Source organism: Vipera berus (genome assembly GCF_964194415.1).
Source record: "Vipera berus genome assembly, chromosome: Z".
NCBI lineage: Eukaryota > Metazoa > Chordata > Lepidosauria > Squamata > Viperidae > Vipera > Vipera berus.
This window is the reverse complement of record NC_138205.1, coordinates 4161844-4174354: the sequence shown is the minus strand read 5'-3', so window position 1 is coordinate 4174354 and position 12511 is coordinate 4161844. Positions and strand designations below refer to the sequence as shown.

At 45.8% G+C, this 12511-nt stretch overlaps 1 protein-coding gene across 1 annotated transcript in view; it reads right to left on the bottom strand.

Annotated features, from left to right (window-relative positions):
- The window catches only part of LOC308677958 (myosin-7), a 49795-nt gene that overhangs the window by 10361 nt on the left and 26923 nt on the right, over window positions 1–12511 (bottom strand). Inside the window, exons 18-30 of the mRNA XM_081344686.1 lie at window positions 11907–11994; window positions 10934–11051; window positions 9918–10041; window positions 7214–7350; window positions 5677–5932; window positions 5177–5419; window positions 4267–4443; window positions 3927–4072; window positions 3741–3831; window positions 2644–3033; window positions 1611–1737; window positions 604–722; window positions 296–492 (exon numbers count right to left, since the gene is read on the bottom strand). Coding sequence (XP_081200812.1) covers window positions 296–492; window positions 604–722; window positions 1611–1737; window positions 2644–3033; window positions 3741–3831; window positions 3927–4072; window positions 4267–4443; window positions 5177–5419; window positions 5677–5932; window positions 7214–7350; window positions 9918–10041; window positions 10934–11051; window positions 11907–11994 — 2213 coding nt within the window. The remainder of the gene's footprint in view (window positions 1–295; window positions 493–603; window positions 723–1610; window positions 1738–2643; window positions 3034–3740; window positions 3832–3926; window positions 4073–4266; window positions 4444–5176; window positions 5420–5676; window positions 5933–7213; window positions 7351–9917; window positions 10042–10933; window positions 11052–11906; window positions 11995–12511) is intronic.

Here is a 12511-nt window from a genome sequence, read left to right as displayed (position 1 = left end):
AGTCAGCCCCTCCCCAAAGCCATGAAGAGGCCATCTGGGATGGGACACCAAGGCTGAAGCGGGAGGTAGGACCACCATTTTTTTTCCGTTGACGGGTCAACTCAAAGCTAATCGTGAGTCCTCCAGCTTCTGAGGGAAAGTGAAAGTGAAAGTGAGGAAGATGGAGTCAGAGGAAGTCAGGATGGGGTGGAAGGAAGTCATGCTGAGGGACAAAATGTGTTGAAGAGGGATGAGAAGGAAAATGGGCATGATGGATCTTATCTGGGACATGGATGATGATGATGGAGCTACTCACTTTGCCTCTTCTAGTTCCTCCGTTCTCTGAATGGCGTCGGTTTCATACTTGGTTCTCCACTGGGCCACCTCAGAGTTGGCCTTGGAGAGTGAACGCTGAAGCTCAGCTTTGGCCTCCGTTTCCTCTTCGTACTGTTCCCTCAGAAGGTCACAGTCATGGCGGGCCGACTGGAGCACGTGGGCCAAAGCATTCTTGGCCTAGAGGGGGAGAAGAAGAGAGATATAATTTCAGTGTCTCATTCTTGGCCTAGCTAGCTCCATCTCTCTCAATTTCTCTCTTGTGACCCTCAGCCTCCATGTGTCCCATGCCTTCACTTCTTCCTCAAGTTGCCTCTTCAGATCTTCTAGCTGTTGGGTGTAGGTCAACTTCCCTCGGGTCAACTGGTTGACCAAAGCTTCCTTCTCATCCAACTGACGGGACAATTCACCTGGATTAAAAAAAAACAGGCAAGGGAGAATGAGTTCTCCCTAAGTTCTCCCTAAGTTCTCGCCAGAAGACTCACTTAGTGGTAGACCTCAGGGTATGACCATAATGGGGCCTGCCTATCATGGCAGAAAGTCATAACGGTCGTAAAACAGGTAGGTCACTTCTCTGACTTGACTTTATGATTGTTTGTTGCTGTGAAACACTATGGTCATTGAGTGAATCCATAGTCATTAAGCAGATACCAAAATCATTCAATGAACCAGTGATTTGGGATGTTGCTGTGAAACACTATGGTCATTGAGTGAATCCATGGTCATTAAGCAGATACCAAAATCATTCAATGAACCAGTGATTTGGGATGTTGCTGTGAAACACTATGGTCACTGAGTGAATCCATGGTCATTAAGCAGATACCAAAATCATTCAATGAACCAGTGATTTGGGATGTTGCTGTGAAACACTATGGTCACTGAGTGAATCCATGGTCATTAAGCAGAAACCAAAATCATTCAATGAACCAGTGATTTGGGATGTTGATTTTTGACAAAATTGTCATAAAACATGTTCACATAATCATGGGACAGTGCAAACAGATGTAAATGCAACATGGTTGTTGAGTATCCATGTGGTCATGTGACCACATGGGGGGGCTGACCGTTGGAACTTCAAATCCAAGTCATAGGTAACCCCAAGGTAGGTACGTCAGAGCTTTGAATAGTTGCTGAACAACTGGTAGTAAGTTGAGAACCATCTGTATTCAGATAAATTGTTCAGCGGGTTTAGTATCTCCAAGAAAAATTGGGATGAGTTGATGAACAAAGTAGACAATATTGGAAAAAAGAAGACCAAGAGAATAATCAAAGTTCTTAAGGATAAATGTGTGGCTTACCATTCTCGGTCTGGAGCTTGGCTCGCTGTGTGGTGAGGTCATGGACCATACGCTGAGACTCTTCGGACTTGGCCCGGTGCTCATTCATTTGGTCTTCAAACGTCCTACACATCTTCTCCAGGTTGGCCTAGATTTCCAGAAGGAGAAGAAATGGTGAAAAAAAAATAGAGAAATAGATTTAAATAAGGATGGATGGATGGATGGAAGGAAGGGTTGGGTGAGTGAATGGGTAGAAGGAAGAAAGGGAGGAAGTATGGATGGAATGAATGGATGGATGGACAGGAGGATGGAAAGATGGATAGATGAAACGATGGAAGGAAGGGTGGATGAATGGTTGGTTGGTTGGTTGGTTGGATGGATGGATGGATGGAATGAAGGAAGGAAGGAAGGAAGGAAGGAAGGAAGGAAGGAAGGAAGGAAGGATGGATTGAATGGATGGAGGGATGGATGGATAGATTGAATGGATGGATGGATGGATGAATGGAATGAATGATGGATGGATGGATGGATGGATGGAATGAAGGAAGGAAGGAAGGAAGGAAGAAAGGATGGATGGATTGAATGGATGGAGGGATGGATGGATAGATTGAATGGATGGATGGATCGATGGATGGATGGATGGAATGATGGATGGATGGATTGAATGAATGAAGGATGGATGGATGGATGGATGGATGGATGGATGGAGAAACAAGTCATTTTGTTTTGACATTTATTGAACAACAACTCCTCTCATCCTGGCAAACATGGTAGTGCTGGCTGAGGATGATGGAAGTTATAAGAAGAAGAAAAAGAAAACAGAAGGAAGGACGAGTAAAATTCAAATCTTTAGGAACCAAAACACTGAGAAGCAGATTCCGTTCAGATGTAGGAACAATTCATGTTCTCCTTATCTCTTGGGTCCTTCCCTCCGTCCAAATTAATTGTTACCGTATCTCCAGATTCATCTCCAAAGCCCAACCTTGTCCACACATCTGGATTCCCTCCACCCAGCCTCCAATGGAGCCCCACCACCTCTTCATTCATGGAGGACCTTGGCTTTTATGAGCTGCTCCATGTTGGAGGCCACGTCGTCCACTTCCAGTTTCAGCTCGCTCTTCTCTTTCTCCAGCTTCTGCTTCACCCGCTGCAGGTTGTCGATCTGCTCGCCCAGCTCGGCCACGGAATCCGCGTGCTTCTTGCGCAAGGTGGCCGCCGTGGCCTCGTGCTGCAGCGTGGACTCTTCCAGGTCACGTCGCATCTTCTGGAACTCAGCCTCCCGTTTCTTGTTCATCTCGATCTGCACCGTGGTGGCCCCTCCGGCCTCCTCCAGACGTTCGCTGATCTCCTCCAGTTCTCGCGAAAGTTCAGAACGCTGTTTTTCCACCTTGGCCCGGGCCGCGCGCTCCGCCTCCAATTCTTCCTCCAGTTCCTCGATCCGTGCCTGCCGTGTAGAAAAGGGGACTTTATCTGACTTAATCTGAATTACGGTAGTTTAGATTCAATCTGAAATCTCCAGATGGCCAAACCAAGAGTCAAGACCACGAACACTGCTCCACGAAGGAGAAGTGGATGGTTTCCATAACAACAACGTTACAATGTGAACAGCCGGTGGGTGGGGGAAAGAGAATCTATTGTTTAATTAAGTACGCTTTTGCATGGGAAAACCAGAGCTGGTTTTGCCTTCTACTGTGCCAATGTCAATTTTCAGTAAAGGTATTATACGCTTGGTAAAACTACGTCCCAGGAGTTTCTGTTTCTGGAAATGCCAACTGGACAGTTGACAGATAGAACCCAATTTGATTAGAGGTTCTCAACTACTTCAGCCAATGAGAACATTATGATTTTTGGATTATGGCTATGGATTAGTGCAGGGGTAGGCAACCTTGACTCTTTTATGACTCGTGGACTTCAACTCCCAGAATTCCTGAGCTGGGAGTTGAAGTCCACGAGTCATAAAAGAGCCAAGGTTGCCTATTCCTGGATTAGTGGAAACAAAGAGTGGTACCAGTGAGATCCTTGGTACTTGTGGACACCATGTTGGACATTCCAGACCTTATCCAAAAATGCTGTTTTCTAGTTTTGATCTAGATTTGGGTGGGTTGTTTTTTTTTAAGAGAAACCACATCAGTGTAGACTTGGACTTTGTACCTGTAACTCTTTGAGTTTCTTCTGTAACTGGATAGCCAAGGATTGCTCATCTTCAATTCTAGCATTCAAGGCGCTCAACTCAAAATCTTTCCTGAGAATTGGGAAGGAGAACCAGGTTGGATCCAGCGGTAAAGAGATGGAGAGCAGCTTCCATCTCCATAACTATGTATCAAAACAGACACCTACTTTTTCAGCTTTTCATCAAGTTGTTGCTTGTCATTCTCCAAATCCATGATGCTTTCTTGGGTCAGCTTCAAGTCTCCTTCCAGCTTCCTCTTGGCCCGTTCAAGGTCCATACGGATCTTCTTCTCCTGTTCCAAGGAGCCTTCCAGCTGTCAGGCCAAGAAAAACCAAATTAGCTAGGTCAAATCTACAGGAACAGGAGGGTTGGACTAGAAGACCTTTGAGGTCCCTTCCAGCCCCATGGTTCCATGTTCTTTGTTCTAGCACCTTCTTTCCAGGAAATTTTCTCTGGGGAAATACGGACCACACACCATTTTGGGCACCTCAAAGTCGGTATACTTACGTCATCCACCTGTTGTTCCAGTTTGACCTTGGCTTTGGTCAATGTGTTGACCTTGTCTTCTTCAGCTTGAAGGTCATCCAAAGCTTGCTGGTGGGCCTCTTGGAGAGCCTTCTTCTCTTTGGTGAGCTTGATGATGATCTCATCCAGACCAGCCATTTCTTCTGTGAGGTTCTTCACCTGTGGTCATAGCATAACGTACCATATCAGCTGCCTGGAGCTATCAAAATTCATCCTTGGTGGATACCTGAAGACCTGGCGACTTAGTTATTATCCAAGTCACATCTAACAGTGGAGGTTTCACGTTGGTTGCTTGTTTCTCTCACAATCTGAAGCTCTTAAGGGAAGAATGAGGCCTTGGTATGTTGCTGCTTAAAGCCAAGGCATTCAAGTTGGTAAGTTGTCTAAGTGGCAGATCACAAGACACCTCTTTTGTCATCAGCTGGAATAAATAATACCGCATCAGGGAACTAATGGCCAAATGTGATGTAAGGTAGGTATTTGTGTGTGTGTGTGTGTGTGTGTGTGTGTGAGAGAGAGAGAGAGAGAGAGAGAGAGCGTGCACACTTGCAGATATTCCTGATTGTGGGATCTTTGGTGCTCACTAAGCTTGGTTGTTTTCCCACAGGCATTTAATGACCCAACTAGGTAATATTACCCTAACCCTAATTTGGTCACGAAATGTCTGGAGGAAAACAACCAAGCTCAGAGACCAGCAAGGACCCCATATTCCTCCTCCTCCTCCTCCTCTCCTCCTTCTTCCTCCTCCTTCTCCTCCTCCTTCCCCCCAAGGAAAGTGCATCTCCCGCAAGATCAATGTTTCCATGAATGATGACCCCCAACCAATATTTCTGATATCTCCTTGGCTACCTGATCGATTTTGGATTCCATGCCAGGTGAAATCCATCCATACCTTGTTCTCTGTGGCATGTTTCTCCTTCTCCACCTTAGCCAAAGTCAACTCCAGGTCATCAATGTCCTTCTTGAGTTCAGAACACTCGTCTTCCAGCTTCCGCTTCTTGGCGGTCAGTTCCGCGTTCATCTCCTCTTCGTCTTCAAGCCGTTCGGTCACCTCTTTCACTTTGGCTTCCAGCTGGATCTTGTTCTTGATCAGCTGGTCACAGCGCTCCTCGGCATCTGCAAGATTGTCTTGCTCCTAAAGAGGGGAAGAAAAAGAGGTGAAGACCACACCTGAGTATGGAATTTCTCAACCTCGGCAACTTTAAGACGAGCGGACTTCAACTCCCAGAATTCTACGCTGGCTGGAGAATTCTGGGAGTTGAAGTCCACCCACCTTAAAGTTGCTGAAGTTGAAAAACACCTACTTTCGTGCTTTGATTTTAATATGGAGACAACATTGTTCTTGACTTAACATGACCAACCTAGACATGAGGAGGGACTTCCATGACTTACGGCCTGAACTTGCAATTGTAGGTCATTCTTCTCCTGCAATAAGGACACCATCTTCTCCTCCAGCTCCTTCCGACGGCCTTCCGACTTCTCCAAGGCCTCTTTCAACTTGGCCAACTCGTCCTTCAGGGCCACCAACTCTTTCTCTGTCTCTGCGCTCTTCAACAGTGGCTTGATCTTGAAGTACAACTTCATCCAGGGCCAGTTCTTCACCACCATGAAAGCCCGGATGTTGTACTGGATCACCAGCAGAGATTCCCTGCGAAATAAGTAGAGGATTGGAGCTCAGGCCACTCTCGGTTTCATAGACTTTCCCACACGCTGATGATGTTACTGGTATGGTAATGAGACGTCTGCAAGAAAACAACCAAGCTTGGAGAATACCAAGAATTCAATAATTCTAGCTAAGCTACAGATATTCTCAAGTCTGAGGATCTCTAAGGTGCTTTTTCACAAGGCAACTGGACTTCCTTGTTTTTCTTTGAAGACATTTCACCTCATCCAAGAAGCTTCTTCAGCTCTGACTGGACAGTGGAGAACAGAAGGAATGGTCCTCCTTGCAGACCGCTGGTCATTTACATTCTTTTGGGGAGCCGTTGAGGCCACTTGGAGGTTTATCTGTGCCCTCCAGGTACAGCAACATAGGAGAACAAACCCATCAGGACAAGATTCAGCAGTCCGTCTGCCTTTTGAAGACAGCAAAGTCCACATTTTGGACCGAAAGGACCGCTGGTTTGAAAGAAGGGTCAAAGAGGCCATCAATGTCCAAACTGAACAGCCCTCTCTCAACAGAGGGGGAGGGACACAACATCCTCTATCTCCAGTCTACCACACGGTCCATTCAGCAGTTCCAAGAAGGGTTCACACCCATTTGCACCACTCAGGTGACCCTGAGGACACAAGATAAACCTCCAAGTGGCCTCCACAATCCTCTAAAAGAATGCAAATGACCAGATGACTGCAAAGGAGTATAAATCCTTCCACTCCCCCACCATCCAGTCAGAACCTGAAGAAGCTTCTGGGATGGGAAGTGAAAGTTCTTCAAAGAAAAACAAGAAAGTCCAGCTGCCTCCTGAAAAAGCATCTTTGGGACAACCATGACCTGGATGAGCGAGACCCTCCATAGACATCAAGTCTGAGAACTTCTTTGTTCCACAAACGCGATAGGTGTCTAATCTAGGTGGACGAGAAGTTACTTCACGCCGTCAAATCTGGTTGCCCCTCTTTCTTACTTCTAAGCCCGGAAACGACTTCAAAACAAGGAGTATCTCCTTCATTCTTGTAGTCTCCTCAATAATTGGGAAGGGGACAGAAGTTGGTGGCGGGAGCCCTCCCATCACCCCATACGTTCTCCAAACCGTGATGAGGCCACGACGATCAGAAATTCAACCCGCAGCAGCAGAAGAGGGTCTAGGTTTGACCCAAGATGGGTGAGGGGGACCTCGGAAAGGTCACAGGAGGCCTTTGAAGGAAGATACTGCCAAAAAGGGCCTCCTCCAGATGAAAGAGCAAAGCCGGGAGGAGCCACCAATGGACCTACTTCCGTTCCATGATCTTGTTGAATTCGATCCTGGCCAACACACCACGGGATTGGGCTTGGATACGAGTGATGATCAGAGAGAGGCGTTCGTCTCTCATTTCCTCCAGCAGACCCAGGAGACCAGCCTTGAAGAACACCTGGATGGAAGCAGATGAGAACATAGAACATCAAACATTGAATAATAGGGTTGGTGGGGACTTTAGAGATTGTCTAGGCCAGGGCTAGGCAACCTTGGCTCTTTTATGACTCGTGGACTTCAACTCCCAGAATTCCTGCTGGCTCAGGGATTCTGGGAGTTGAAGTCCACGAGTCATAAAAGAGCCAAGGTTGCCTACCCCCAGGGCTTTTTTTGTCATAGAATGCTCAGAATGGAGTTCCGGCACCTTTTTGGGATGGAACCTTGTAGGGTAGGCAAGGCGGGTTGTATGACATGTGTGAGTTCCGGCACCTTTTTCTTTTACAAAAAAAGCACTGCCTACCCCTATACCATTTCAGACAAATGGCTGTCCAGTCTCTTCTTAAAAACCTCCGGTGATGGAGCATCCGCAACTTCTGAAAGAAGCCGTTCCACGGATTAAAATTGTTCTCACTGTGAGGAAATTTCTCCGTAGTTTTACCTCGTTTCTCTCCTTGATTAGTTTCCATCCGTTGCTTCTTGACCTGCCTTCTGGTGCTTTGGAGAACAGGTTGACCCCCACCCCACCCCTTTTCTTTGTGGCAGCCCCTCAAATATTGAAAGACTGCTATTGCGTCACCGGTAGTCCTCTGCTTTGTTAGACACACCCAATTCCTGCAGTTGTTCTTCATATGTTTTAGCCTCCAGCCCACAAATCATCTTTGTTGCTCTTCTCTGCACTCTTTTTTTTAGAGTCTCAGCAAGATATTCTTAAGATTCCTCTTAAAATGGCCGCTGTGCTCAATGGGAGCTCAGCGAATAAAGCCCATCGTCCTTTTCCAGGCCCTGGAGTGAGGACAATTAACCAGTGGGACGGCTTGCCTCCAGAAATTGTGGGCGCTCCATCACTGGAGGTTTTTTAAGAAGAGACTGGACGTTGCGCTTGGATACTATGTGGAATGCAGTTTTTGGCTTCGATTATGTAAGTGCCGATATGAGGCGACTCGAATAGAAGATCCTTTGAGGTAAACGATGCCTCGAAGTTCTGTTGAAGAGTTTCATTTGTTGGAACCAGGACATTTTCGTAATCTGATGCTACCCGTAAGGCTTACCAATTCAATAGAAAGCGGTCCTTGAACTTCACCTGACCTTGTGGCTATCCCTCTCTTCATGCAGCCTAGGATTGCATTGGCGACCTGCCTCGGCAGCTTCCCGACAAGCAAACATGATCCGGGCAGGGTGGGGGGGCAGCCGGATTCACTTAACGACCACGCGATCCCCTTAACAACTGCAGCGATTCACTTAATACTTGAGGCAAAATTCACTTAATAACAGAAGGCTTGAGGGTCAGTTGTGGTCTTAAGTTGATCCTACCAATTCTTCTCTTTTATGTGGGCTTAACCTGGGCAGTCACTTGTCTGAGATGGTGTAGGTTCTCCTGCTGGACAGGGGGGTGGACTAGAAGACCTCCAAGGTCCCTTCCAGATTCTATTCTATTCTATTCTATTCTATTCTATTCTATTCTGTTCTGTTCTGTTCTGTTCTCTTCTCTTCTCTTCTCTTCTCTTCTCTTCTCTTCTCTTCTCTTCTCTTCTCTTCTCTTCTCTTCTATTCTATTCTATTCCATTCCATTCCTTATTTTATTATTCTATTCTATTCTATTCTGTTCTGTTCTGTTCTGTTCTGTTCTGTTCTGTTTTCTCTCACATTGGTGTGTCCAAATTTGTACTGGCTGTGGTCAATGTTCTGTTCTATTCTATTCTATTCTATTCTATTCTATTCTATTCTATTCTGTTCTGTTCTGTTCTGTTCTGTTCTGTTCTGTTCTGTTCTGTTCTGCTCTATTCTTATTCTATTCCATTCCTTACTCTATTCTATTCTATTCTATTCTATTCTATTCCATTCCATTCCATTCCTTATTTTATTATTCTATTCTGTTCTGTTCTGTTCTATTTTCTCTCACCTTGGTGTGTCCAGATTTGTACTGGCTGTGGTCAATGTTCTATTCTATTCTATTCTATTCTATTCTATTCTATTCTATTCTATTCTATTCTATTCTATTCTATTCTATTCTATTCTATTCTATTCTATTCTATTCTATTCTATTCTATTCTATTCCTTATTTTATTACTCTATTCTATTCTATTATTTTATTGTTCTATTCTATTCTGTTCTGTTCTGTTCTGTTCTGTTTTCTCTCACCTTGGTGTGTCCAAATTTGTACTGGCTGTGGTCAATGTTCTGTTCTATTCTATTCTATTCTATTCTTCTGTTCTGTTCTGTTCTGTTCTGTTCTGCTCTATTCTTATTCTATTCCATTCCTTAATTCTATTCTATTCTGTTCTGTTCTATTTTCTCTCACCTTGGTGTTCCAGATTTGTACTGGCTGTGGTCAATGTTCTATTCTATTCTATTCTATTCTATTCTATTCTATTCTATTCTATTCTATTCTATTCTATTCTATTCTATTCTATTCTATTCTATTCTATTCTATTCTATTCTATTCTATTCTATTCTATTCTATTCCTTATTTTATTACTCTACTCTATTCTATTCTATTCTGTTCTGTTCTGTTCTGTTTTCTCTCACCTTGGTGTGTCCAAATTTGTACTGGCTGTGGTCAATGTCCAGAGAGGTCAAAAGCTTCTCTGCCCCTTTCCGGCTGTCGATGAACTGACCCTCCGGAATGGCCGCAGGGTTTAGGATGCGGTACCTCAAAAGGAAAAGAAGGAAAGGCTGTCAGTTCCTCTTCTCATCCAGTGTCAAATGCAGGTAGTCCTCGACTTACAACCTTCACTTAGGGATCATTCAACATTACAACAGCCCTGACGAAAGGGACTCACAACCATTTCTCACACTTACGAGCGTTGCAGCATCCGCCTGGTCACATGATCCAAATTCAGATGCTTGACAACTGACTCACATTTATGACTGTCACAGTGTCCTGGGATTACGTGATCCTCTTTTGCGACCTTCTGACAAGCAGAGTCAATGGGGAAGAAGCCAGATCCACTTAATCACTGTGTTGCTAATTTAACCACTGCAGTGATTCATTTAACCACTGTGACAAGAAAGGTCGTAAAATGGGGCAAAATTCACTTAACAAATGTCTTAGTGACAAAAATTGGGGGGCTCGATTGTGGTCATAAGTTGAGGATTGCCAATACCAGGGGTAGGCAACCTGGGCTCTTTTATGACTCATGGACTTCAACTCCCAGAATTCCTGAGCCAGCCTGAAGGAAGCTTTGGCCCCTTCATGACTTGTGGACTTCAACTCCCAGAATTCCTCAGCCGGCCTGGCTCAGCTTGGAAACCTCTCCCTTTCCCCTCAGCATGGCTGGCTCAGGAATTCTGGGAGTTGAAGTCCACGAGTCATAAAAGAGCTAAGGTAGCCATTTCCATAACAACAAACTATCTAATCGGTAAAACCCAAAATCAAAGTTTCAGTTTTCCTCCCCCCTCGAGCCCAAAGTCCAGTTGTGGTTTCCAAGTAGAAACAAAAGTCATTGTGGTTTTTTTCTCTTTATTTTTTTGAGAGGGGGGGGTGTCTGACTTTTCCAAGGGTCTTGAAAGCCCCTCCCCAAACTCGTGAAGTTCAGGCCTACCTTTGCCGGAAATCCCCGTAGACGATCCGGTTAGGGAATCCTTTCCGGCAGATCCGGATCCCTTCCAGCACTCCGTTACAACGCAGCTGGTGCATGACCAAGCGATTGTCTATCATCCCTGGGGAAGAGGGAGAAAAAGCCGGCATGTACAAAAGTTAAGAAGCTAGTCCTCGTTGAGGAAGTATCGGAAGATGGTGAGGTGAGCTTTCTGTCAATGCTGCTAACCTCGGATGTTTTTGCATTGACAACAGATGGAAATGTAGCCATCTTTTTCCCTGTAGATGAAGCTGGGAGGGGGGGGAATATGAATGAGAGTCTAGCTAGACATAACAACACAAAACTTAGGGTGAGAATCAAGGTTACTGAGCCCAGAGCTGATAAAGAATTGGCAGGCTGGAGAGCTGGAGAGGAAGTCCGCGCTTCAAGCTGATTGGGGAATGTGATTTATGACTGTTAATTGGAGGAGGGAATTGTGCTTGGATACTATGTGGAATTCAGTTTTTGGCTTCGATTATGTAAGTGCCAATATTAGGCGACTCGAATAAAAGATCCTTTAAGGTAAACGATGCCTCGAAGTTCTGTTGAAGAGTTTCATCTGTCGGAACCAGGACATTTTCCTAATCTGATGCTACCCGTAAGGCTTACCAATTCAATAGAAAGCGGTCCTTGAACTTCACGTGACCTTGAGGCTATCCCTCTCTTCATGCAGCCTAGGATTGCATTGGCTCTTTCGGCAGCTGCAGCACACGGCTGGCTCCTATTTAAGGGATCGGCCCTTAGCTCTGAAACAGGTTTTCTTTTTTTAGGATCCTCGACTGCAATGCCTCACGACTGTACTTACAGTATCTTAGATTTATGTATTGTTGGCCGCCCAGCGTTACCAAATTAAAATGGGCGGCCGTGAGAGGAGGACGTAACCAATAAATCGGGTGGCCCTCGAGGGTGGGATGTGTGTGTGGGGTGTGTGTCTCACCTGGGGTCTTGGTCTCGTTGGGGATGATGCAACGGACAAAGTGGGGGTGGGTGCAACGGAGGTTGGTCATCAGTTTGTTGAGGTTCTCCTGGTGAAGAAGAAGAAGTTGGGAGTTTTCAGTTTGGAGGGAAAAGAGGATTAATGGGTTGGGGGAGAAAACGGAGGAAGGGCAGAGGAAGGGTGGAGGAGAAAAGGGAAGGAATATGAAAATAGGTGGTGTAGAGCAAAGCCCCCCCCCAAGCTTTTGGGCATCAGGGACCCAGTTCTGTGGAGACAGGTTTTTCCACGGACCGGATGGGGTCTGGTTTCGTGTGCTGCCTGCATCCTGTGGATGGGGCTTTGCTTGCTTGTGCGGACCAGTTGCTGGCATGGACTGGAGGGGGGGCGGGTTGGGGACCCCTGGTATAGAGGTTGGTGGGGAGAAATTCAATTAGGCAAGCAAGAAGGGAGATAAACAGATGGGGTGGATGGATAAGGGAAGGGAAGAGAAGGAGAAGAGGGGAGGGGAGGAGAGGAGAAGGAGGGAGGGAGGAAGAGAGGAGGGTAGAGGAGGGGGAAGAGAGGGAGGAAGGAAGGAAAAAAGAAGAAGAGGGGAGGAAAGGACA